Source organism: Dromiciops gliroides, chromosome 1 (genome assembly GCF_019393635.1).
Source record: "Dromiciops gliroides isolate mDroGli1 chromosome 1, mDroGli1.pri, whole genome shotgun sequence".
In the NCBI taxonomy this organism is placed as follows: domain Eukaryota; kingdom Metazoa; phylum Chordata; class Mammalia; order Microbiotheria; family Microbiotheriidae; genus Dromiciops; species Dromiciops gliroides.
The window spans coordinates 543,010,277-543,035,302 of NC_057861.1; the positions used below are offsets into that span (position 1 = coordinate 543,010,277).

The 25,026-nt window shown below is 36.4% G+C and overlaps 1 protein-coding gene across 2 annotated transcripts in view; it reads right to left on the reverse strand.

Annotated features, from left to right (window-relative positions):
• CYTH3 (cytohesin 3) overlaps positions 1-25,026 on the reverse strand; it is a 142,419-nt gene that overhangs the window by 43,027 nt on the left and 74,366 nt on the right. For both annotated transcript variants that reach the window (XM_043975488.1, XM_043975489.1), the window contains exons 2-4: positions 6,674-6,756; positions 3,756-3,820; positions 3,121-3,187 (exon numbers count right to left, since the gene is read on the reverse strand). In XM_043975488.1, coding sequence (XP_043831423.1) covers positions 3,121-3,187; positions 3,756-3,820; positions 6,674-6,756 — 215 coding nt within the window. The remainder of the gene's footprint in view (positions 1-3,120; positions 3,188-3,755; positions 3,821-6,673; positions 6,757-25,026) is intronic.

Sequence of the window (25,026 nt, forward strand, 5' to 3'; positions counted from 1 at the left end):
TTAGACATTAAGAAGCTGCTCAATAACTGGAAAATGGCTGAACAAGATGTCATATGGCTGTGATGGAGCACTATTATGCTATAAGAAATGATAGGGGTATGATTTCAGAAATACTCAGAAAATCTATATGAACTGATGCAAAGTGAAGTGAGCAGAATCAGCAGATCATTGTACATATTAACAGCAATATTGTAGTGATGGTCAACTGTGAAAGAATTAATTACTCTGGCCAATACAATGATCCAAGATAATTTCAAAGAATTCATGATGAAATATCCTATCTACCTCCAGAGATAGAACTGATGAGCTCTGAGTGTAAACTCAAGTATATTTTTCACTTTTCTTTATTTTTCCTTCTTTTCTTTTTTTTTTTTGTGCCATATGGCTAATATGGAAATGTTTTGCATTATTTCACATGTATAATTGATATCAGGTTGCTTGCCTTCTCAGTAGGTGGGGAAGGAGAAAGAAGCAGGGGAAAATTTTTTTTAAATAAATCCATTTTTTTAAAAAAGAAAATATCTGGAACATTATTCTGACAGAAGCTAAAAACTATACCAATTTCTTCTTTGTATCATACTGTCCAATTACCCAATTTACATTTGTAAAACCCAGAGCATAAAACAGGAGACATTTTAATAGTGCTTTTTTTGGGGAAAGGGCTAAGTTGGGAGATATTACAGAAAAAGAATAATGTTCATTAAAGCCATTTGGAAGTCTTAATACAGAGGTTTAAAATGTGAGCAATAAGGATTTCAAATCATACTATTCCCTTTTAAACCCAGGCAGCTATTGTAACCAGAGAGATGCTAACAGGCAGGAGATCTCTTCACTACTGACCATAGTAGTGGTTAAAGATATAATCACTATTATCTAGAAACCAATATTTTTAAAAGGTTTGAAAGAAAAAAAATGAGGAGTCAAAAAACAAAAGAAATCAGATACTATTCCTAACTGCAAAACTGATTACAAATGATTATGAATAAATTAGTGTACTGAAAGTGAAGATTACAAAGAAGGAAGCATCAAAGTAGTAGTTAAGTACTATGAATCTAATACAAGTGCATCATGTCATTTTTTAGATATATAAAAATTATTTCAGGCTTCTGTGCTGTCTCAGTTTGATATAAGTAATAAGGATCAGATTAACCTCAAAATAGAGTACAATAAAATTGCTTCATTCAGGTGCACTAACTAAAAGGAAAAAAGGTCAATAATTTAAAATTAACATCTTTATAAATAGCTATACAATTTGAAAAAGTACATAATAGTATAAAGATAATTGAAATATCTATATACAAAGCCTGACACCATTTGAGCATTATTAGTTTTCTTCTCAGCACTAAAAGTAAAGGTCATAAGCAAATTCTGACTTTATAAAAGCAGATGAATCAGAACACCTGACGTGCACAACATTGTGTTATTGTACTCCTATAGCAATTATAGCATCCAAATAGTAGCCTTGACAAAAGGAGGGTTATGTTTAGGTGAGGTCATTGAAATTCTGGTACAATCGGTAAAGCACTATACTCACATATCTTGGGTTTGAGTCTTGACTATCATTTACTAACTATGTAACCTTAAGTCAGTCACTTTTTGTTGCTGGGTTTTTGTTTCTGATTTGAAAAATGTTTGGGATGGGAGTGGAGGGAGAGGAAGAGTTTGAAACAGATGTCTTTTTAATGTAAACATTCTGTGATATTTTGACTCTGGTAGAAAGAAAATTTACCTAGTCCACTATTTCTATGCCTATTCAAAATGGGAAGAAGACATGGTATAAATGCATAAAGTGTGTCATCAACTGGTGGGTCTTAAACATAAGCTGATTTCATGCCTTAAACCCATCACCTGGAATCTTTTCATCCAACAATCCAGAGACCAGATTTCCCAGACAGCACAAGATTTTTTTCACCAATATCCCTTTTATCATCTCAAAAATGTTTTATTAATAATGCCATTTATTTTTATACCACTTCCCAATAACCCTTTGTTAATAGAGCCCTTCTTTTATAACAAAGAAAAACAATAAAAACCAAACAATATAGTATCAAATAATATAAGTTCAACATTTTACAATTGTAGCCAACAGCCTCTAGAGACAAAGGGAGAGTGTTTCATCAATGGTTCTCCTGTACAAAGATTGGTCACTATATCTGCTGATTGACAGAATCTGAATTTTAGAGAATTTCAGTGTTATTTTCAATTATATTATTGCAGTAGTATGCATAATTCTGCTGGTTGTTTCTTAGTTACTTAGTACCAATTTATACACGTATCCCATTTCTGTGAATTCCTCATTAGTCTTTTCTAATGATATAATAATTTTCTATTAAATTCATACACTAAAATGTATTTGGGGGGCAGCTAGGTGCAGTGGATAGAGCACCAGTCCTGGATTCAGGAGGAACTGAGTTCAAATCTGGCCTCAGACACTTGACACTTACTAGCTGTGTAACCCCGGACAAGTCACTTAATCCCAATTGCCTCACCAAAAAAAAAAAAAAGTATTTGGCTTGAACCTTCCAATCAAAGGGCATCTACTCTTTTTTCTTTTTTTTTACTACCACAATAAATGCTGACATAGATATTTTGGAACCTTTCTCTCACTGACCTCCTTGGCGTCCATGCCTAGTAGTGGGATATTTGGATCAGGAAGTATGACTAGTATGTTAACTTTTCTCCCATAATTCCAAATATATTCAGATTATATCTTTTATGATCTTTGCTAGTTTGACAGGTCATACATAAGATTGCAGAATTAGAACTAGCAGAGACCCTGGTCCAAATCCCTTATTTAATATATAATGATGATTGAGGCCCAGAGAAATTAAGTGACTTGCCAAAAGTCACAGAAATAATAAGTGGCAAGGCTGGGATTTGAATCAGCACTCTTTTCAACTCAGAGATTTTTATTTTGTCTTTTATTATTAGTATTTTAAGGCATTTTTGCTATGTTTTTTCCTTTGATCTCCATATAACCATTTCTTCTAATTCCATATAAATTACTAGTATTTTTAAAGATAATAATTGGCTGCTCACTCTTGGTCAAAAGACAAGGTTTTTTTTATTAAAAAAGAAAGAAAAACTTGTATTCCAAAGAATTTGAAATAATGCTCTTACCTTTTTAGGATCCATGTTGAATTTCTTTCTTCCCATAGCTATTTGCTTATTCCTCTGGGTAGTTTTGCTATTTATTTGAAATAATTTTTAAAAATTATTACCAGGTGTTCTCACATAGCAGAGTAATTTTAGAGGGCTTTTTGCATATTCATTATTATTATAAAACATTCTCAGAAGATGTTTTATATTTCAAAATAACAATATTTAGGGAGTGTTTGCCCTTAAAAAAAGCAAACCTCACTCAGTCCCGTGTAAATAGAAGTTCTGACTATTTTGGATTGCTCCTGATGTTTGACAATTTCGGAGTAATTTTCTTAGGACACTTTACTGATTATAATAAAAGAAAAAAACCATAGTTTTTTATTTCTTATATAGGACACACCTTCACCAAAGTTAGTTGATCCCCTAACATATTTAGCTCTGAACAAATAAAAGTAAATAGTGAATTTAAAAAGTACAATAATTAAGGAATAACTCAGTAAAAGAATTCCTTGAGTATTCCAGAAAGCACAAGAAGGGCTGGTATTGAGGGAAGAAGAGAAAAGATTAATTTAAACTGCAAGAGTTTTCTCTATCTCTTAAGTTGAATAATGTGGGAATTAAATAAATTACAGGTGTGTACACAAGTAGCTTACCTCTCCTCTACACAAGTTAGGTTATCGATCTCTGTCATCACTTCTGCGATTTCGAATTTTAGCCTCTGCCAAAGATAGGAAAAGGATTAATGGGAAGGAAAAATTAACCCTCACAGGCTCAGAATACCCTTCAGATAAAAATTTCTTTGAAATTTTTAATAGAACAACAGAAGTATAAGAATAATTCCAATATAAAAGAACTTCACGGTAAGACCCACTGTAACCCAGATGAAGTCTCTTTCTAAAACTGGGATATCATTCAGAGTGGTTCATTAACAGTGACTCATTAATACATGTCAAAAATCCCTGCCTAGAGAGGAAATACACTAAGAGACCATGGAGGAGACTGTCATAGGTATAAAAAGATGAAATCACCAAAAGAAAGTAATTAAAGTCCTTACTTAAGATAGCTATGCTACTTAAACATATTTTCCATATTTCTAAGGTCCCTTCCAATTCTAAAATAGTCTGTTCTTATGTGGTTAATGCCTTTCTCTTTTACTTCCAACTGTGTTCTTGGGAAGATTAGGAGATAAAATGAAGGTAAAATTCTCTAAGGTCAGCCATCATGCCATTTCAATGATAAAATTTCAGGTAATTTTTATCATTTTGCGAAAGACCAACAGATGCACTTAGAGGCAATGAGGTGGTTTACCTTTGAACTGATCCATAATATTTAGCTAAGCCTGAATCAGGAAATTCTTTAGCTAAGCCTGAATTGGAAAGAACAGACTCTTCACCAAGAGAAAGTTTCTTCACTTCTACCTACGGAGAAGGAATGCAGTTAGGTTCCTTCTTACTACTGAGGTAGAAAGGGTTCCATTATCATCAAAAGACATGGCTACTAATTTTTTAAATATCTTTACTCTTGAAATAATGAAACCTATCCTAGTCTGCCTGATTTCTCAAGAGAGAAAAAGGAACAACCTAGAAAAAAACACAATATATGATTTTAGCTTTTGTACAAAATGGAATCAGTTATGGATTCTGACACTTTGTGTGCCAAGAAAATCAGTACCTAGAATGGAAATCCTAGCTGAAGTGTGGGACTTTAATTTGTTTGAAAGCACATTTAGCATTCCAATCTGTAACTAGTTCTGTTAAGATTTACCCTGGCATGTCATTATGGAACAAAGAGGTTTCTGAAAGGAGTGATAACATTTCTTTTTGACTTCTCTCTATATCTGTTAGTGTGACAAACTTAATTCAGGAAAGCTTATCAACAGAGGAATTACTGGCCCGTGATTTGCACTGTGAGTATTCACTGCTACTACTCATGGATCAGGATCTCCCCAGAGATTGTAGCCCAGGTATCACTGCCTTTCCTTGTACTACTCCTGTAAAGATTCCTGTGGCATCTTTTGTAGTCCAGCACAGAGTAAGACTGTCTAGTGATGGAAGTGTCTGATTATAAGCATACTGACAGCATAGTTTATCCATATAGTCTTGTTAGTTACTTTCAATTTGCACAAGTTCAAATATAAAGCTTTTCTATTCACCTCCAGTTCCATATCTTCTGTACCCAGTCTAAATTAGAGTGTTCTCTCATATCTCAAATGGTCACAGAGAAAGCAGAGTACTTTCTGTACAAGCTGTAGATTTACACTCAATTCTTTCATTTAAAGTTGTTCTTAAAATTTCTGCATCCTGACTCTATAGGTTCCTAAGATTCTGCCCACAGAATTTTCCTGAAGGATATTCTTTCTGGGCACACTGACCAAAGGAGATCCACCTTCTTCCCTTGCTCTAGAATTTTTCCATGAGACACATTTTATATCAACCAACCTGGTTCCAATGCTTTCTGACCTATTTTTTAAAAACAGGTCCTATTTTATTTTATCATAGATTGTCAGATCATCCAGTAAAACACTTTTAGGGGGGGCAGCTAGATGGCACAGTGGTTAAAGCACCGGCCCTGGATTCAGGAGTACCTGAGTTCAAATCCAGCCTCAGACACTTAACACTTACTAGCTGTGTGACCCTGGGCAAGTCACTTAACCCCCATTGCCCCACAAAAAACAAAACAAAACAAAACAAAACAAAACACTTTTAGGGTCTTCCTACCCTCAAGGGTCTATTGTCTCTTCATATCTCAGATGACATAAAATTTTGCATACTCAAAACTCAATTAAATTTTTATTTTAAAATTTTTATTTTAATACATACTTATTTTCTTTCCTCATTACCACCCCCCCACACACACACAATTTTTAAAAAGGAAAAAAGCCTTTTGTAAAAAGTAGGCATAGTCAAGCAAAACAAATTTCCACACTGTCCATGTCCAAATATATATATATATATATATATATATATATATATATATATATATATATATATATATATATATATATATCACTCAAAAACTTGAGTTAATTTGTCATCTCACTGTCAGGAGGTAAGTATCATAGCTCTTTATCAGTCATAGTTGGGATCATGGAATCATAGTTGGTTATTGCATTGCTCAAAGTTCTTAAGTCTTTCAAGCTGTCTTCACAAAAATATTGTTGTTACTGTATAAATTTTTCTCCTGAAAGCCTAATTACATTTTGATTACTCTACCCCTAGTCAGACTTTTGTTACCTTCAATTCAGATATGACATTAGTGGAGGTATTTCTGTTAGTTTCCATAGGAGGTTACACAGACTGAAGGTCATGTGAGTTGTAATCCTCCCTCAGGAATTAATTTACTGGAAAGTCATCAATAGTTTTCTTACAATATTGCTAAATCTGTGTTGTTTTTTTAAAAAAAAACACTAAACTTTATACACTACAAAATATAGACTCTATGCTTTTGCAACTTACTTAACATACTCCCATTGTCTTTTTGCATATTTTCATATGGGCAAACACCAGAAAAACATTTTACATAGTAATGAAGATTAATAGGTTTTACAATTTGAAATTTAAAGATTCATTACCTCAATATCATCAATAAGTTCTTTTTTCCTGCGACGAATGTTTAAAAGTTCTTCTCTCTCTTCTATTGAGAGGTCATCAGGCACTAAAAACAAAAGAATCATAAACAGTTAAGTAAAAATTATAATCCCTTAGTTTCAAAAGCTCTTTACAAATTAGTGTTGGGTTAGATGGGGAAGCATTGCAAGGACAACTAAGATGTTGATTTTTTCTATTTGTCATATCAAATAAATTTCTGGAAATATTCAGAATGGAAAATTACCTATGAAACAGTGAACTGAAATCAACACACCAAAATAACAAACTGAATACCAACTCTCCATCCAAAGTGAGTGAGGACTCTGTGACTTGACCCACCTAGCACACTGCTGCCTCCTGCCTTTCCCTCAAAATGAACAAAGATGGAGGAAATATTTAAACCAGAGCAAAGATATACACTAGAAAACCATACTGGAGGTGACAACATTTTGAAAGCATTGACTCATAATTTCTCATCTACTTTTTATCTCTAGAAAAATTTAATAAGATTTGTCAGTAAACTTATCGCAGAATCTCAGAGTTGGAAGGGAATTCAAAGACTATGGAGTCCAACAGTTACCCAAATAAGAATCACCCTAATTATACCCAATGAGTGGATGTCTAGCTTTTGCTTGAAGACCTCAAATAAAGGGGAAGCCACTAATTCCTAAGGCAGCCCATTCTACTTTTGAATAGGTCTAACTGGTTTTTGCCCTTAAATTTACCAGAAATCTTCCTCTCTAAAAATCCTACTCATTAAACCTAGATCTGCCCTCGGGAACAAACAGAATGAGTCTACCCTCCACCCATGATTTGAGACAAGCCACCTCCACTGGCCACAATTTGATACTACTAAGGAGAGCTATGGACATTTCTCTGAACCAATCAATTCTAGGTGTCCAATTGCCTAGTTGCCACCAGGAAAAAGATGCTTAGATAACTAACTGGATGCTGGCTCCCCGCACTCATATCTCTATTGGAGAAATTCCAAAACCCTACTTCAGCATAACCTTTGATTTCACTGCCCTCTTAGGAGATTATCTACCCTATCATTACTCCCCAAAGTCCTTGTGTCCTTGCCATCAGCACTGCTACTTTCCCTGCCCATTTAATACCTGGCCTTTCCATCTATCATGAACTGAATATAAACATGAATCCTCTTTTGCGTACTACTGTCTCCCCCAATTACAATGAGAGCTTTTTGAGAACAGAGCCTGTCTTGATTTTCTATTTGTATCTCTAATACTTAGTGCAATGCTTCACACACAGAGAAAAACTAAAGATACATGAGAATGAGGGGACAATTGATGGAGCAAGGTCAAGGAATAAAAACATTAAGTTATTCCTATGTAAAAGGCAGAAAGTGAAATAGAGGCCTGGGTAAAAGAAAAGATAAAAACTGACCTATCAGAACCCAGGGAAGGACTGCAAGTTTCTGGTGGGGAGGAGATGAAGGTGATAGAGAGAAACTAAAGATACATGAGAATGAGGGGACAATTGATGGAGCAAGGTCAAGGAATAAAAACATTAAGTTATTCCTATGTAAAAGGCAGAAAGTGAAATAGAGGCCTGGGTAAAAGATAAGATAAAAACTGACCTATCAGAACCCAGGGAAGGACTGCAAGTTTCTGGTGGGGAGGAGATGAAGGTGATAGCTGGAAAGTAGATGGTATGGTTTGGAGGTAACTGAGAACTGAGGTAGATAATGACATGAAATACCTTTCCTCACTCCACCAATCCATTTATTACTTTACTTCAATGATTATTTCTCTTAGTTCAATTGGTTTTCTTCTTTTTCTTCATTTATATTCTATTCTATAGTATTACATTATTATATATCACTTCTCAGTCACTTCCAAACCATGCTATTCCCTCTCCAGCCATTGCTCCATCTTCTGGAACCACCCTAGGTTTCCACTTTATCTTGCCCAGATCCAGACCTCTGTCTCACTTTCTAGCCATTTCCAAACTGTGCCACCTTACTCTTCCCCCTGGAAAGCTGGAAAAGCTTCTCTTGTTGTGCTGTCTTCTCCCATTAGAATGTAAGCTCACTGAGAGCCAGGTCTGTCTTGCTTGATTGTATATTCAATCTACAGCACTTGGCATTGTGCCTAGTGCATGGGAATTGCTTAATAAATGCTTTCATCCCTTCACCTTTCTCCATCAATCATCTCCTCACTCAAACATATCTTCAATCTCTCCTACTCTCCTTCTTCCCTTTAAATTTACCAGATAAAAATCCTGTCCTAAAAATACTCTCCCTTCGCATTTGTGGCAGGGCCAACAAACCCTTAACTTATGTAATGCTTTCTTTTTTTTTAAAAAAACTTTAACTTTTTATTTTTAATTTATAGAATAAAATAAGCATTTCTATAACATATTATAAAACAAGATGATTGCACATGAAATTGCAAATCTATCATGCACAATTTGCTATTCCTTCTACAGATACACAACAAAATTATATAAACTCCTTTTTTTTCTTCCCTCCCCCTTCCCCTACTGACAGCTCCCATTAGATGTGTGTGTGTGTGTGTGTGTGTGTGTGTGTGTGTGTGTGTGTGTGTGTGTGTGTATAAACTATGGATGCAGATAGAATCTTTCTTCATATGTCCCTTATGGTTAATCTGGGTATTTATAATATTCAAAATAACTTATTTACTCAAAGCAATTCTTAAAAAAATATTCCTATTACTGTATACTGTATATTCTCTTGGTTTTTCTCATTTTGCTCTTTATTATTTTGTGCAATGCTTTCTATGAGAAATATCTGGTCTTTCCATTTCTGTGTTTTCTATTTATTATGTGTATAAGGATACAGTTTTGATTTCTAGGCTTTTTAACTTTAGGTGATAATCTTTCATCACTCTGATGAATATGCGTGAATTAATATTGCTTGCTATAGGAAATATATAAATATATACACACACACATTTATTTATAGCTATATTAATGACTAAGACCTTTATTCCTATTAGGATGTTTCTGTATTAGAAGTTTATTCCTCTTCCCTTATGACATCTGAGTTAGTATTCCACATACTGAAAATCCCAAGAGGAGAAACCCATAAGTACCTCTATGAGGCTTTTGATTTCTCAATTCAGAGAATCCAAGGTCATTTCCTTGGTACTTGACAGATAACTTACATATATCCCATAAATGTGAACCACCTCTTGTTTTGTTTTTTGTTTTTTGCAGGGCACTGAGGATTAAGTGACTTGCCCAGGGTCACACAGCTAGTAAGTATCAAGTGTTTGAGGCCAAATTTGAACTCAGGTCTTTCTGAATCCAAGGCCAGTGCTTTATCCATTGCACCACCTAGCTGCCCCTACCACCCCTTGTTTTTTGCTCTTACTCCTAAAACCAGTCAAAAAGGCCTCCCCCATTTTGCACAATAATAACATCATAGATAAAGCAGAAGGGCTCACCGTACTTTAGATAAGACCCTCCATATCTACTTTGTTATCTAACTGTAAATCAAGGATTATTCTAGTCTAATTATTTGAGTACTTTCATTCCCTTCAACCAAGTACTATGCGGAAAGAACCCAAAGTGTAACAGGCTAAATCTTGCCCCATCAATCATGATCTTGGATATCCCCAAAAGAAGGAAGCATCATTAGTAACACATATCAGAGAGGGAACCTTTCATATATAAAAAGAGAAAACTGGGAAGTCATAATTGGAACTGCCACACCCATACAATATGAAGAGCTGCCATATCGTAATTCCAATCTGGACACAGATTTGGAGGCCCACGTCAATAAATCAATAAGCATTTATTAAGCTCCTACTATGTACAAAGCACTGCAGGAAGAGCAGGAGGTACAAAGAAAGGCAAAAAATGAAAACAAAAACCAGTCCCTTGCCCTCAAGGTGTTCACAATCTGATGCCACATGAAAACAACAACATACAAACAATAAATTGAAAATAATCTTAGAGGGAAAGCACTAAAATTAAGTATGTTCTTCTTTCAGAAGGTGAGATTTTGGTTGAAATTTCAGGGAAACCAGGAGATGGAGATGGGGAGGGAGAGAATTCCAGGCATGGAGTGACAATTTAAGGAACTGGGAGGGGCTACATCATGTATAAAGAACAGTAAGAAGGCCAGAACAGCTGGATCACAGAATTTATGGAGGAGAATAATATATAGGAAGACTGGAAAGTTAAAGGGGCACCAGGTTGTGAAGAACTTTAAATATCAAACAGTCTATAGTTGATCCTTGAAACCATAGGGAGTCACTACACTTATTTAATATATTACTCATAATATTATTTTGTTATTCATTAGGTACTTAAAATACCTATAATAATAAATTTTGTCCCCAAAGTTTCAAATTAAAATTTATACTATATAATAATAAACTACAAAGTTTTAGTCTAACTATAATTATGAAAACTCTATGTATGAAACTATAAAATTATAATTATAAAATAATTATAAATATTTGCTGTGGAACATTTAAGAAAAGTAGCAATCCAGTGAGAACTCATATGTTCACTAATTATTGCTAATATTATATAAAATGTCTATTTTTTTTTTTTGGTGAGGCAATTGGGGTTAAGTGACTTGCCCAGGGTCACACAGCTAGTAAGTGTTAAGTGTCTGAGGCCGGATTTGAACTCAGGTACTCCTGACTCCAGGGCCTGTGCTTTATCCACTGCACCATCTAGCTTTTAAAATTTTTGTTGAACGTAAGTAACATTTTAAATAATTTACAACTTGAAAGATGTTTAACATAATATAATAACCACATGTAAAAGTAATTTTGATGTTGAACTTTTTTATTTGAGCAAGTATTTGCAACACTTGGACCAACGCCAAATGAATGCAGTCTTAAATCTGGTTCCACACTGAGTTTATTTCTGTTTCTTTAATTAAAACAAGAATAAAGTAACAATATTTGTTCACATAATTACATGGCAGGGTGTGATAGCAGAATTTTAAGAGCTCTCTATCAAACAGATAAAAATTCATTTTTTATTTTTAGCCACAAATGTATATGCCTGTCATTTCTGAATGATGTCTGCAGTCCAAAATTCATGTATATGTCAATTATATTGTGTTTTTCATCCACTGTCAATTCAATAGGCAGAGATGAAGAAGACATATTAAATAGGTGGCTAAAATCCAATTTAATTTCTTGGAAATTTCAAGAACAAATTCTTTGAAAGTCACTTCAAAAAGATTCTTTGACAGTTTGATCCAAAGATAGTTCATTTTCTTTTCTTTTTTTTAATTAAAATTTTTTTTGATAGTTCATTATCTAACAAGAAATTATGTAATGTTAGAGCACTTAGCACTATTTTCAATTGGTGATTCCAAAATTTTTGTTTCTTAATCATACCTTTTCCTTTGTCTAGAACCATGAAAATAACTTTATACACTGAAATAATATTTTGAGTTCATAAATGTTTGAAAAAAGTTCTGCTAAATGTGCTAAACTTTGTAGGCATATGATATCACTCATACACTGAGTTGAAAATAAAGGTTAGTGAATAAGACAACTAAACAATGAACTCAAATAGATAATGTTAACTCTACCACAGAAAAGCAACCTATTATCTGTGTGCATTAGAAATATGATATACTCATTGCCTATCTCTGCACAAAATGGTAAACAAGTGAGAGGTATTGGTCTTAATTTTTAAAAATTATTTTTTGGAAAGTATTATCTAATACATTTTTAAGTTGCTGTGGAATTCTCTTTGATGCCAGAATTTGATTTTTAAAAAATATATATATTTTATATAATACCATATTCACATTATTTTTCAAATACACAAAACAAAACCTCCAAATTTCCCAGTCAACAATTTTGCTCTAGCTGTACAAATTACACAAGAGGATCAACTAATTTATTTTCCTTCAAAGTATGAATGAAAACAGCTAGATGACTCAGTGGATAGAGTGCTGTGCCTGGAGTTGGGAAGATCTGAGTTCAAATATGGTACCAGACACTTACTAGCTATGTGACCCTGGGCAAGTCTGTTTGCCTTAATCCACTGGAGAAGGAAATGGCAAACCATTTCAGTATCTTTGCTAAGAAAACCCCATGGACGATATGGATCATGGGGTCATGAAGAGTAAGATGTGACTAAATGACTGAATAATGAATTAATTAGATTTAAAATGTTATCCCCAGTTTATGTCCTGTTAACCCATGCCAAAACAACATATTCTCTTCCACTTTACCACCACTGTAACGATTGGAATGACACTACCTGCTGGAGACTTACTGTAGAAAAGCTCCACCATGAGGTGAAGGCCTCTGAGGGTAAGCCATGTGGTCAAGGTCCTTAGCGTCAGGAAGTGACATTTGCTCGTAGGTACTGTCTATCAAGGCTACCAGCCAATCAACTTGAGGAGCCTCCCATTTCTGGGAGGGGGACATGAAATAGGAAGCAGACGCTGGCAGAGGGGTGCTGTCTCTTTTGGTTCCTGACCTCGCCATGGTGGGTCAGATGATAGGGTCTCTTAGAAATAGTTAGATTTTTACCTTTCTCTCTGATCCTAATGCTCTTTAATAAATACTTAAACATTTAAATACTCTTGCTAAAGCTTATAATTTATTGGCAACCACTCATTAGATATTTTAGACAGACTAGCTAGAATTTTACCCCTAACACCATGCAGATATTGGTTGGTTGTTGTCCTTTATTCTTGAAGAGGAACAACATGATTTCACTATGTTAGGAACAAAGTAAAGTGTGGCAGATCAGATACATATGAGGTCAGAAGGCTTCACCACAGGTTGGGTACAAATAGTCCAGGTGAACATTTGGAGTGGAGATGCCTCTGAATATGTACATCTCTCTTTTCTTTTGAGCTACTGCAATCTGCTTCACTTATAAAGTACAACGCCTTCTTTGATGCAGGCACACCATGCTGGAGGGGTCCTATGCCAGTGTCTCCCATGTCTTACAATCAATTCCAAAGTTCTTTGAAAGACTTTGAAAGTGTCTGTGTATTCCTTCTTATGATCTCCATGTAAACATTTGCCTTGGGTGAATTCTTTGTAAGTCTCTTAGGTAAATGTACTTTCGACATTCGAGCAATGTAGCCAGCCCATCAGAATTACACTCTTTGCAGTAGAGTTTGAATGCTTGGCAGTTCAGCTCAAGAAAGGACCTCAGTTTCTAGTACCTTATCTTGGCAAGTGATCTTCAATAATTCCTAAGACAATTCAAATGGGAACAATTCTGTTTCCTGGTATGGCACTAATATACTCTCCAGGTTTCACAGTGATAGAACAGAGGACAGCACAATGGTTCTGCAGACCTTCACTTTGGTAGTCAGTCTAATACCTCTTCTTTCCCACACTTTACTTCAGAGCCTCGCAAACACTGAGCTAGCTCTGGCAATGGGTATGTCAACCTAATCACCCATGCGGACATCCCTGGAACATATACTGCCAAGGTAAGTGAACTTATCCACAGTACTCCAAATTTCTCCATTGCTATAAGTGATAGTTCCATGGATGGATGGTGTGCTACTGGTTGGTGGAGAACTTCTGTTTTCTTTCATTTAAATGTTAGGCCAAATTAGCACAAGTAGCAAAGAAATAATATGTATTTTGTTGTGTCTTAGCTTTGTACTAAGTGTACAGTCATCTACAAACAAAAAATCATGTACCAACTCTCCCTCCATTTTAGTCTTGGCTTGTAGCTTTTCAAATTAAATATTTTACTGTCAATGCGGTAGCTGACCTTAATGTCATTTTCATCCTTGTTGAAGAAATCCAATATCACAGAAAACATCATGTTAAAAAGCATGGGTACAAGACCACAGTCCTGCTTCATTTCATTGGTGATTGGGAAAGTATGAGAATATTGTCCATTATCCAGAACCTGGGCAAGCATGCCCTCATAAAACTGATGTACATTGTGCTGTGTGGCCCTGAGCAAGTCACTTAACCCTCACTGCCCATCAAGAAAGAAAGAAAGAAAGAAAGAAAGAAAGAAAGAAAGAGAGAGAGAGAGAGAGAGAGAGAGAGAGAAAAGAAGGAAGGAAGGAAGGAAGGAGGGAGGGAGGGAGGGAGGGAGGGAGGGAAGGAAGGAAGGAAGGAAGGAAGGAAGGAAGGAAGGAAGGAAGGAAGGAAGGAAGGAAGGAAGAAAGAAAGAAAGAAAGAAAGAAAGAAAGAAAGAAAGAAAGAAAGAAAGAAAGAAAGAAAGAAAGAAAGAAAGAAAGAAAGAAAGAAAGAAAGAAAGGAAGGAAGGAAGGAAGGAAGGAAGGAAGGAAGGAAGGAAGGAAGGAAGGAAGGAAGGAAGGAAGGAAGGAAGGAAGAAAGAAAGGAAGAAAGAAAGGAAGAAAGAAAGGAAGAAAGAAAGAAAGAAACTGATGTACATTGTGATCTGAAAAGGATGCTTTTAATATTTCTGTTCTGCTTTTAACTATAAAATTTTTATGCCCTAATATATGGGCAATCTTTATAAAGATACCATGAACTGCTGATAAAAAGGTGTATTCCTTTCTATTCCCATTCAATTCTCTCCAGATATCTATCATATCTAGCTTATCCAAAATTCTATTCACTTTCTTGTGAGAAATAATTATTAATAATTGATATCTTGAAGGATCCAGTGATCTGCCCATCTTTCATAGTCCTTTCTCTCTCCCCCACTCAAGGTCTAAGTTCTCCTTGAAAGTAAGATTCATCCAAGTCAAACCAAACCCAAGCTCACAAAGGAATCTTAGGTGAAGACAGATCCTTTTGTCTACATAGCCCAAGGACTTTACTGATGAAATTAAACTACACCAGAGAAAAAAAGAAAAAGAAAAAGAAATTAAACTATACCTAGAGGGAAAATATGTTGGATCAGGGGTCTTATATTCTTTGATTTCATTCCTGGACTTCATTTTAATATAGGATATTAATAAAAGGAAGTCCTTTGGCCATCTCAGAGAGAATAATATCCTGCCAGCATATTAATAAAATGATTAAATTACCCAGAAACTATTTCTCTCATATTTTAATCATCATGTTTGACTTCTTTCTAATTTATTTTTGTTAGGTTTATTTATTTATTATATCAATAAATGCAGAAAAGGTTTTTGGTAAAGTACAACACTCATTTCTACTTAAAAAAAAACACTTGAAAGTATAGGTATAAATGGGTGTTTTTCTTAAATTCATAAAAAGCATTACTTAAAACCATTAGCAAGCATGGTTTTTTTTTTCTTTTGGGGATAGGGTGGGGCAATAAGGGTTAAGTGACTTGCCCAGGGTCACACAGCTAGTAAGTGTCAAGTGTCTGAGGCTGGATTTGAACTCAGGTCCTCCCGAATCCAGGGTTGGTGCTTTATCCACTGTGCCACCTAGCTGCCCCCAGTAAGCATTATTTCTAATGGGGATAAGCTAGAAGCCTTCCCAGTAACATCAGGTATAAAACAAGGATGCCCACTGTTACCAATATTATTCAATATTTTATTAGAAATCTTAACAATAGCAATAAGAGAAGAAAAGGAAATAGAAGGAATCAGAATAGGAAAAGAGATATACTTGGAAAATTCCAAAGACTCAACTAAAAAGTTAGCTGAAACAAAGAATAATTTTAGTAAAGTAGCAAGATATCAAGTAAATCCACATAAATGATCAGCACTCCTATACATCACAAACAAAAACCTATAAGAAGACAGTAAGCGATACTCCATTTAAAATAAATCTAGACAGTATAAAAAAACTGAGAGTACACCTGCCAAAACAAACCCAGGATCTATATGAATAAAATCATTAAAAACCTTTTTATACAAATAAAATCAAACTTAAATAACTGGAGAAATATTCATTGTTCATGAGTGGATAGGGCCAATATAATAAAAGTGACAATTTTGCCGAAACTAATTTATATGTTCAATGCTATCCCAATTAAATTACCAAAAAATTATTTTACTGAATTAGAAAAATAACAAAATTCATTTGGAAGAATAAAAGGTCAAGAATATCAAAGAAACTAATTTTTAAAAGGTAAAGGAGAGGGGGTGGAGCCAAGATGGCAGAGGAAAGACATTAAACGCACAGAGCTCCTGATACAATTACTCCCAAAAAAGGAATAAAAGAACCCCTGGAGCAGAAAAAACCCACAAAAATACAGGCTGAAATTATTTTCCAGCTATAGATAGATTAAAGGGGGCCATGCTGGGCTACTGGTAAAGCTCAACCCCGCGATCACACCACCAGAGACCCTAGGCACACCACACCAGCTGCAGCACCAGTGTCTTCTGGAACTGAGTGTGCGGTGGGGTGAGAGGGCTGAACGGCTGGCTGGGGGGCAAAGTGTAGGGGTATCAGCAGGACCTATGGAGGAATTCAGCTGTCCCACCCCAGAAGGGAAGCAGGAAGAAATCCTGAGTAGCGGGAGGCCCAGGTTGGGGAGGGGCGCAGGCTCATCGAAGCTAAAAACCACCAAACCACCAGAGCCCTCTGATGGCTGGTTAACTAGCAAGTTGGCTTGAAGTTATCTTAGGACCAGAGAACAGGCCAGGTGGGGGAAAAACCTGCCCTCCCTCAAACCAAAAACACCTTGGACCCTCTGAAGCTGGGGACAGTACTGTAGCCTAGAAGCAGGGCCCCCCAGTGGGGAGTTTAAAGTCAAGTAAAAGATGAGCAAGCAAAGAATGTTCAGAATTATAGAAAGTTTCTTCAGTGACAAGGAAGATCAAGGTGCACCCTCAGAAGAGGAAATCAACCCGAAGGCCCCTACATCCAAAGCTTCCAAGAAAAATATAAACTGGTCTCATGCCATGAAAACTCTCAAAAGGGACTTTGAAGAGAAAGTAGGAGAGAGAGAAGCAAGATGTAGAGAGAGGGAGGAAAGAATGGAAAGAGAAATGAGAGTGATGTAGGAGAGTCATGAGAAAAAAGTGAACAGTTTGAAAAGTCAAATGGAAAAGGAGATTAAAAAGGTGTCTGATGAAAATAATTGCCTAAGAATTAGGATTGAGCAAATGGAAGCTAGTGACCTTATGAGAAACCAAGACACAGTAAAGCAAATCCAATTGAATGAAAAAATAGAGGGCAATGTGAAATATCTCCTTGGAAAAACAGCTGACCTGGAAAATAAATCCAGGAGAGATAATTTGAAAATCACTGGACTACCAGAAAACCAGGACCAAAACAAGAGCTTAGACACCATCCTTCAAGAGACTGTCAGGGAAAATTTACCTGATATTCTAGAATAAGAAGCTAAAATAGAAACTGAAAGAATCCACCGATCACCTCCTGAAAGAGATCCCAAAAGGAAAACCTCCAGGAATATTATAGCCAAATTCCAGAACTCCCAGGTCAAGGAGAAAATGTTGCAAGCAGCTAGAAAAAAAGAATTCAAATACTGTGGAACTCCAATAAGGATAACGCAAGATCTAGCAGCATCTACATTAAAGGACTAGAGGGCATGGAATATGATATCCCAGAGGGCAAAGGAACTGGGACTACAGCCAAAAATCACATACTCAGCAAAACTGAGTATAATCCTTCAGAAGAAAAAATGGGACTTCAACGAAAAAGAGGACTTTTAGGCATTTGTGATGAAAAGACCTGAACTGAATAGAAAATTTGACTTTCAAATAGAAGACCATGGAGAAGCATAAAAAGGTAAACAGGGAAAAGAAATCACGAGGGACATTAAAAGGTTAAACTATTTACATTCATACATGGGAATATGATACTTACAACTCATAAGAACTTTTTCAGTATGGAATACACAGAGGACACAGGTCTGAAATTAACATAAAGGGATGGTATTTTTAAGCATTTATTTTTTGTGTATCCTTGTTCTTTGTGGAGCAAACAGGGTTGGTGGGTTGTCTAATTCTGGGGCCAGATTTGGGCTCTGGGCCTCCTGGGCCCACGGCTGGTGTTTTGTCCACTGTGCCACCTAGCTAACCCATGATGACATCTTTAAAATAGGGTTGAGGGGTAGGAGGAATAGACTAGTGGAGGGGGAAAGGGAGAGATGGACTGGGGAGAGGTAGTTCACATGAAAGAAACAAGAAAAAAGTTTATGGAGGGGAGAGGAAAAGGGGGAAGGAGTGGGGGAGTGAGTAAACATTAATATCATCAGAATTGTTTCAAAGAGGGACTAACATACATACTCGGGTGGGTATAGTAATATATTTTTGCCCTGAGGAAAAGTAGGAGGGGAAGGAGATGGGTGGGGAGAAAAGGGGAAGGATGGAAGGGATGTTTGGGGGAGGGAGCTGTAAAAAGCAAAACACTTTCAAGGAAGGTGAAGATGTTCTGCATAACAGCACATGTATGACATATACTGAATTGCTTGATTTCATAGGGAAAGTTGAGGAAGGGAAGAAGAAAAATTTAGAAAACAGAATTAGCTCAAAGACCTTAACCTCATCAGAGTGGGCTCAAGGAGGGAATAAATAACACACACACCCAATTGGGAAGAGTAATCTATTTAACCCTACAGGAAAGTAGGAGGGGAAGAGGATAAGGAGGGAAGGGTGAATGAAGGGAGGGTAGAGCAGGGGCGGGGGCAGTCAGTAGCAAAACATTTTTGAGGAGGAATAGGGCAAAATAAGATAGATAATAGCGTAAATATCATTGGAAGGGAATGGGATGGAGGGAAATAGTTATGATGATTGACTATAATGTCAAAATGTATGGTACCAACTGTGCTGGGCTATTGTAAAGAAAATTCTTTGTCAAGTTCAAGGTACTATATAAAAGTTATGATGAACAGGAAAAAAAAAGGTAAAGGAAGGTTTAGCAGTACCAGATCTTAAACTATATTATAAGGCAGTAATTATCAAAACTATCTGGTAGTGGCTAAGAAATAGAAAGGTAGATTAGTGGAACAGAGTAAACATACAATTTATAGCAGTAAATAACTGTAGCAACCTTGTGTTGGACAAGTATAAAGACTTAAATTTGGGGGATAAAAAGTCATTATTTGGTAAAAATTGTTGCGAAAGTTAGAAAGCAATCTGCCAGAAACCAGGCATAGACCAATATCTTATACCATTTACCAAGATGTAGTCAAAATAGATACAAGACCTAGATATAAAGAGAGATCTTAACAAGAAAATTTGAAGAACTTATGGATAGGCAAACAATTTATGAATAAATAAGAAACAGAAAGTAAGATGGGTTATAAAATGTATAATTTTAATTATATAGTTTATCAGATAAAGATCTCATATCTCAAATCTATAAAGAACTTTGTCAAATCTATAAGAATATAACTCATAATGGATAGTCAAAGGATATGAACAAGCAATTTTCCAATGAAGAAATCAAAACAATTAATAGTAATATGAAAAAATGTTCTACATAATTATTGATTAGAGAAATGCAAGTTAAAACAACCTATCATATAAACTAAAATGTTTAAAGGGAAAAGTAACAAATTTTGGTGGCAATGTGGAAAAATTTGGACACTAATTCATTGTTGGTGGAACTGAGAACTGATCCAATCATTCTGGAGAGCAATCTGGAATTGTGCCCAAAGAGTTATTAAACTGCCTATGCCCTTTGACCCAGCAATACCACTACTACATCTGTTTCTAAAAATGATTAGGGAGAAAGGAGAAGAAGCTATGTGTTCTAAAATATTTATAGCAACTCTCTTTTTGTGGCAAAGGACTAGAAATTGCAGAGATGTCTATCAATTGGGAAATGGCTGAAAAAGCTGTGGTATAAGATCATGATGGAATGCTATTATGCTATAAGAAATGATGAGCTCAGTGACCTTTGAAAAACATGGATAGTCTTGCATGAAATAATGAAGAGTGGAATAAGCAGAACCAATAGAATGTTGTATATGGTAATGGCAATATTGTTTTAAGAATGACTTTGAGGGGCGGCTAGGTGGCGCAGTGGATAAAGCACCGGCCCTGGAGTCAGGAGTACCTGAGTTCAAATCCGGCCTCAGACACTTAACACTAGCTGTGTGACCCTGGGCAAGTCACTTAACCCCAATTGCCTCACTAAAAAAAAAAAAAAAAAAAAAAAAGAATGACTTTGAGAGGGGACAGCTAGGTGGTGCAGTGGATAAAGCACTGGCCCTGGATTCAGGAGGACCTGAGTTCAAATCCGGCCTCAGACACTTGACACTTACTAGCTGTGTGACCCTGGGCAAGTCACTTAACTGTCACTGCCCTGCAAAAAAAATGACTTTGCGAGACTTTCATTTTGACTATTAGAAATACCCAGATTAACTACAAAGGACCTATGAAGGAAGACTATATGTGTGTGTGTGTGTGTGTGTGTATATATATATATATATATGTATATGTATATGCATACACACACATATATATCCAGAGAAAGAACTGATAAACTGAAATATGGATAGAATGATTTTACATATAAATACACATTTGTGTCTAATCATAGCCATCTCAAGGCCAGGGGTAGGGGAAGGAGAGGGAAGGAAAAGAAAAAAAGAATGTTGCATGAAAACCTTCTTATGTATTTAAAAGGAATAGCAAGTTGTATATAATAAATTTGCAGTTTCATGTGCAATCATCTTTTTTTCCCCTATTCTCCTATGTTATGGAAATACTTGTTTTATTTCTTAAGTTTAGAATTTTTTTTTGTTTTTGTTTTTTTAGTGAGGCAATTGGGGTTAAGTGACTTGCCCATGGTCACACAGCTAGTAAGTGTTAAGTGTCTGAGGCCGGATTTGAACTCAGGTACTCCTGAATCCAGGGCCGGTGCTCTATCCACTGCGCCATCTAGCTGCCCCCTAGAATTTTTTTTTTTTAGTGACTTGCCCAGGGTCACACAGCTAGTAAGTGTTAAGTGTCTGAGACCGGATTTGAACTCAGGTACTCCTGACTCCAGGGCTGGTGCTCTATCTACTGCGCCACCTAGCTGCCCCAAGTTTAGAATTTTTAAAAAGCTAATAATCTGTCTCTTAAGGGGACACTCAATAAACTTTATCCTAATGGATTTATTTTTCTATTACATAAGTTCTTTATAGATACTTTTAAAAATCCCTATTATTTTGAAATTATTCACACATGTGATAGATCCTTCATAACTAATAAGTATAGCTAAGAAAGGAAAAAAAGAAAATGACATATAATACTGATGAACTTCTCTGGGCAACCAAATTTTGTCATAATTTTCCATAACCCCTGATGACTGACAGTATCAAAGGCCTTGGTCAGATCAACAAATGTTGCATACAGACCTCTGTTCTGCTCCTGGACTTTCTCCTGGAGTTGTTGAACAGCAAACACTCTATCAACCATTCCTCAGACCTTTCTGAAGCCACAGTGGCTCTTGGGTAGATGACCATCTTCCAGTTGAAGGATCAACCTATTAAGGAGGACTCTGGCTAGAATCTTGCCAGCAAGAGAGAGAGATCTGCAATTGTCATAGGACAAACTATTTCCCTTTTCTTTATAGAGATACACAATGTAGGCATCCTTAGATTCCTGGGGAATAACCTATTGCCATATGATCTGGAAGAGATCAGTCAGTTTTTATATGAACTGCCTTATAAATCTCAATTGGAATAGAATTAGTACCAGGTAACTCTGCCACACAAGAGGAGCCTAATGACATTTAAAGCCTCTTCTTTAGTTGGAAATTTGGCTAGAGAGGGAATGACTTCAACCTTAGATATATGGAATGGCTTTAGCATTGATTCATGATGGTCTGTTGACAACACAAATAGAAGTATTCAGCCCATCTCTGCAGCATTATGTCCTTAATCAGTAATCAATGAGGTTACACAGCACTGAGTATGAGATGAGCCATAGGTCCTTGGCCCATAAAAAGCCTTCAGGGCATCAAAAATTGCTTTGAATTGTTACTATCAGTGTAAAAGTGAATTTCATCTGATTCTTACTGAGCTAAGAATTCTGCATCTCTCTAAGCTTCACTTGAACTTTACTTTTGATGGACTTAAACACTGCCTTCATAGAGATGGATGAATTATCCTACTGATAAACCCTGTGGAGTTCCTGTTTTTCACTTAGCAGCTTCTGAATTTCCCCATCATTTTTGTCAAACCAACCTTGATGTTTGCAAGTATTCTGGTCCAGATGAGTAAATGTGGTGCTATACAAGAAAATCTCTGAAAATTGCCCACTCCTCTTCTGCTCCACTATTGCAAACTATGGTTTAGCTCAGCTTTTCCTCCAAGTTAGCAATGAACTGTTCTCACTTGGAAAAGCATTCTAATCTGTTGATATTCTGGTAGTTGTCTTACCTTGGGGCTGCTTTTGTTGAATGAGAATGTTTAGCTTAGAGAGGATCATCCATCCAGCACTCAACACCACATATCACCTCTGGCTCTCTCACATCCTAGCCCTTTCTTCTTCTTACAATGACAAAGTCCATTAAATGCCCATGTTTGATGCAAGAGTGCATCAACAAAGTTTTATTGCACTTGGGAAAACAGAAGACAGCGTTGGTGATGAGAAGGTCATGGGACACACAAGTCTTCAGTTGTAAGTGTCCATTAATGTTGCTGTTCCGGACACCATTTCTCCTAAGGAATCCCTACCATGTCTGATAGGCTGTGCCTATTCTGGAGCTAAAGCCACACAGAATTAAAAACTTAATAGAATTTTAAGAATTATAATCACATTGATGATGAGCATCTCCAGGTCTTGATAAAATTTTTCTTTTACCTCATCAGGGTTCACCATGATGGGAACATACACGCTGATGATGATGGCATGGCACTTTCCTGGAAAGGGCAATCACATTGTCAGGAGTCTATCATTCACTCCTTTTGGGAAGCATACAAGCTTGTTGGCTAGATTAGTTTTTATTGCAAAACCACAGGGTGAGCCAAAAGTCACAAAGAGGTTTCAATATTTAATAACTCCATTATTTTTTGTTTTTGATTTATAATACCATAGCATCATATATATAGGAAATGAATTTATATTACATGTGAAAAACAGAATCTTCTAAATGACAAAAAATGAAGAAAAAATAATTTTCAAGAAGTTATTAAAACAATGTGACTTTGGGCCCACCCTGAATCTTTCTTAACTCTTGCTTTAACTCTTCTAAGAATTCTTCTTGGGCTTGTGTTCAATTTACTTTTTTTGCCCTTTGAGGCTTTGCTTGTAGATGTTTTCAAGTTATTGTCTTCCTTCCATGTCTGTGTCTTGAGCTCTTCATGGTCAGGTTTTATGTTTGCTCATTTTTTCCAGCCTACTTCTTGACTTTGGAATTTGTGTTAGTGTGGGCTCTGCTCACTTCTGTGGGTGATATCTGACCTGAGCTTCTGCTCCTTTCACAGCTCAGTCTGAGGACCTGCAAATTTTCAGTGCTTCCAATGTTGTATGATCCAAGAAGAGGTCTGTTCAATGACTTCCTGGTCTGAGCTCTGCAAATTCCTGACCCAAGTTTGGGTCTGTTGGCTTGTGTGTAGTTGAGTTACAGTAGACTATTGCTAGATTCAGTCACTGTTAGCCCATTGTGAGGTTCTGCAGGTTCAGAGAAACTGAACTGCTGATTCCCCTTTGGTCTTAGGTTTTTTTACCCTGGTTTTTCCACTGCAGGCTTATGTCAAGGTTTGAAATGAGTCACCACTCTGCTCCTGTGCTCAGAGTCACACAGCTAATGGTACTTGTTTCCCCAGGGCTTCTTGCCCTGGTGCTCTTATCTTGGTTCCCTTTTCATCCCTGGGTGCTGAATGTTCCTGGTCCATTGGGGACTTATATGACAAGCTAAATTTTAGAACTGAATCACTGTTCTGCTCCTAGGTTCACAGCCACACAGTTGAGTGGCTGTGGCCACTCCTGTCTGTCCTGTATCTTTCACCTGGAACTGGGTAATGGGTAACATAGGTACTAGATGGCATCTATTCCTGTTCCTAGCAGGGGTCCCCTGGGGTCTCTTTCTATCCTGGTTTTGCACCTATCTTGCTGCCACTGCCACTACCACTACACTAGGTCAGCCCTTACCTTAGTGTCCCCAGAGCTCTCTGTCTTTCTAAGCTTCTGTGGGCTGGAAAAATGATTCACTGTGACTTTTCTTGGCTTTCACATTCACAATTCAGTCTGGGATGTTTTGTAAACTATCATGGAGCAGGTGTATTGGGAGAGCTAAGCGAAAATACTGACCCTCACTCTGCCATCTTGACTGTCCCCAAAAAACAACACATCCAAATTGTTAACAAGATCAATCATGTATTAGCAGCACACTAAAACAAGGTCAACAGTATAATTATATAGATAATAATGGTTCTCCAAGGCTCACTCAGACTGCTCCAATAAGTAAACTGCTATAATCACCTTTTAGCCAAGAGAAAAGGGCTGGTGTTTTGTTGTTGTTATTTAGTCATTTCAGTCATGTCTGACAGTTTGTGACCCCATTTTGGGATTTTCCTGGCAAAGTGGTTTGCT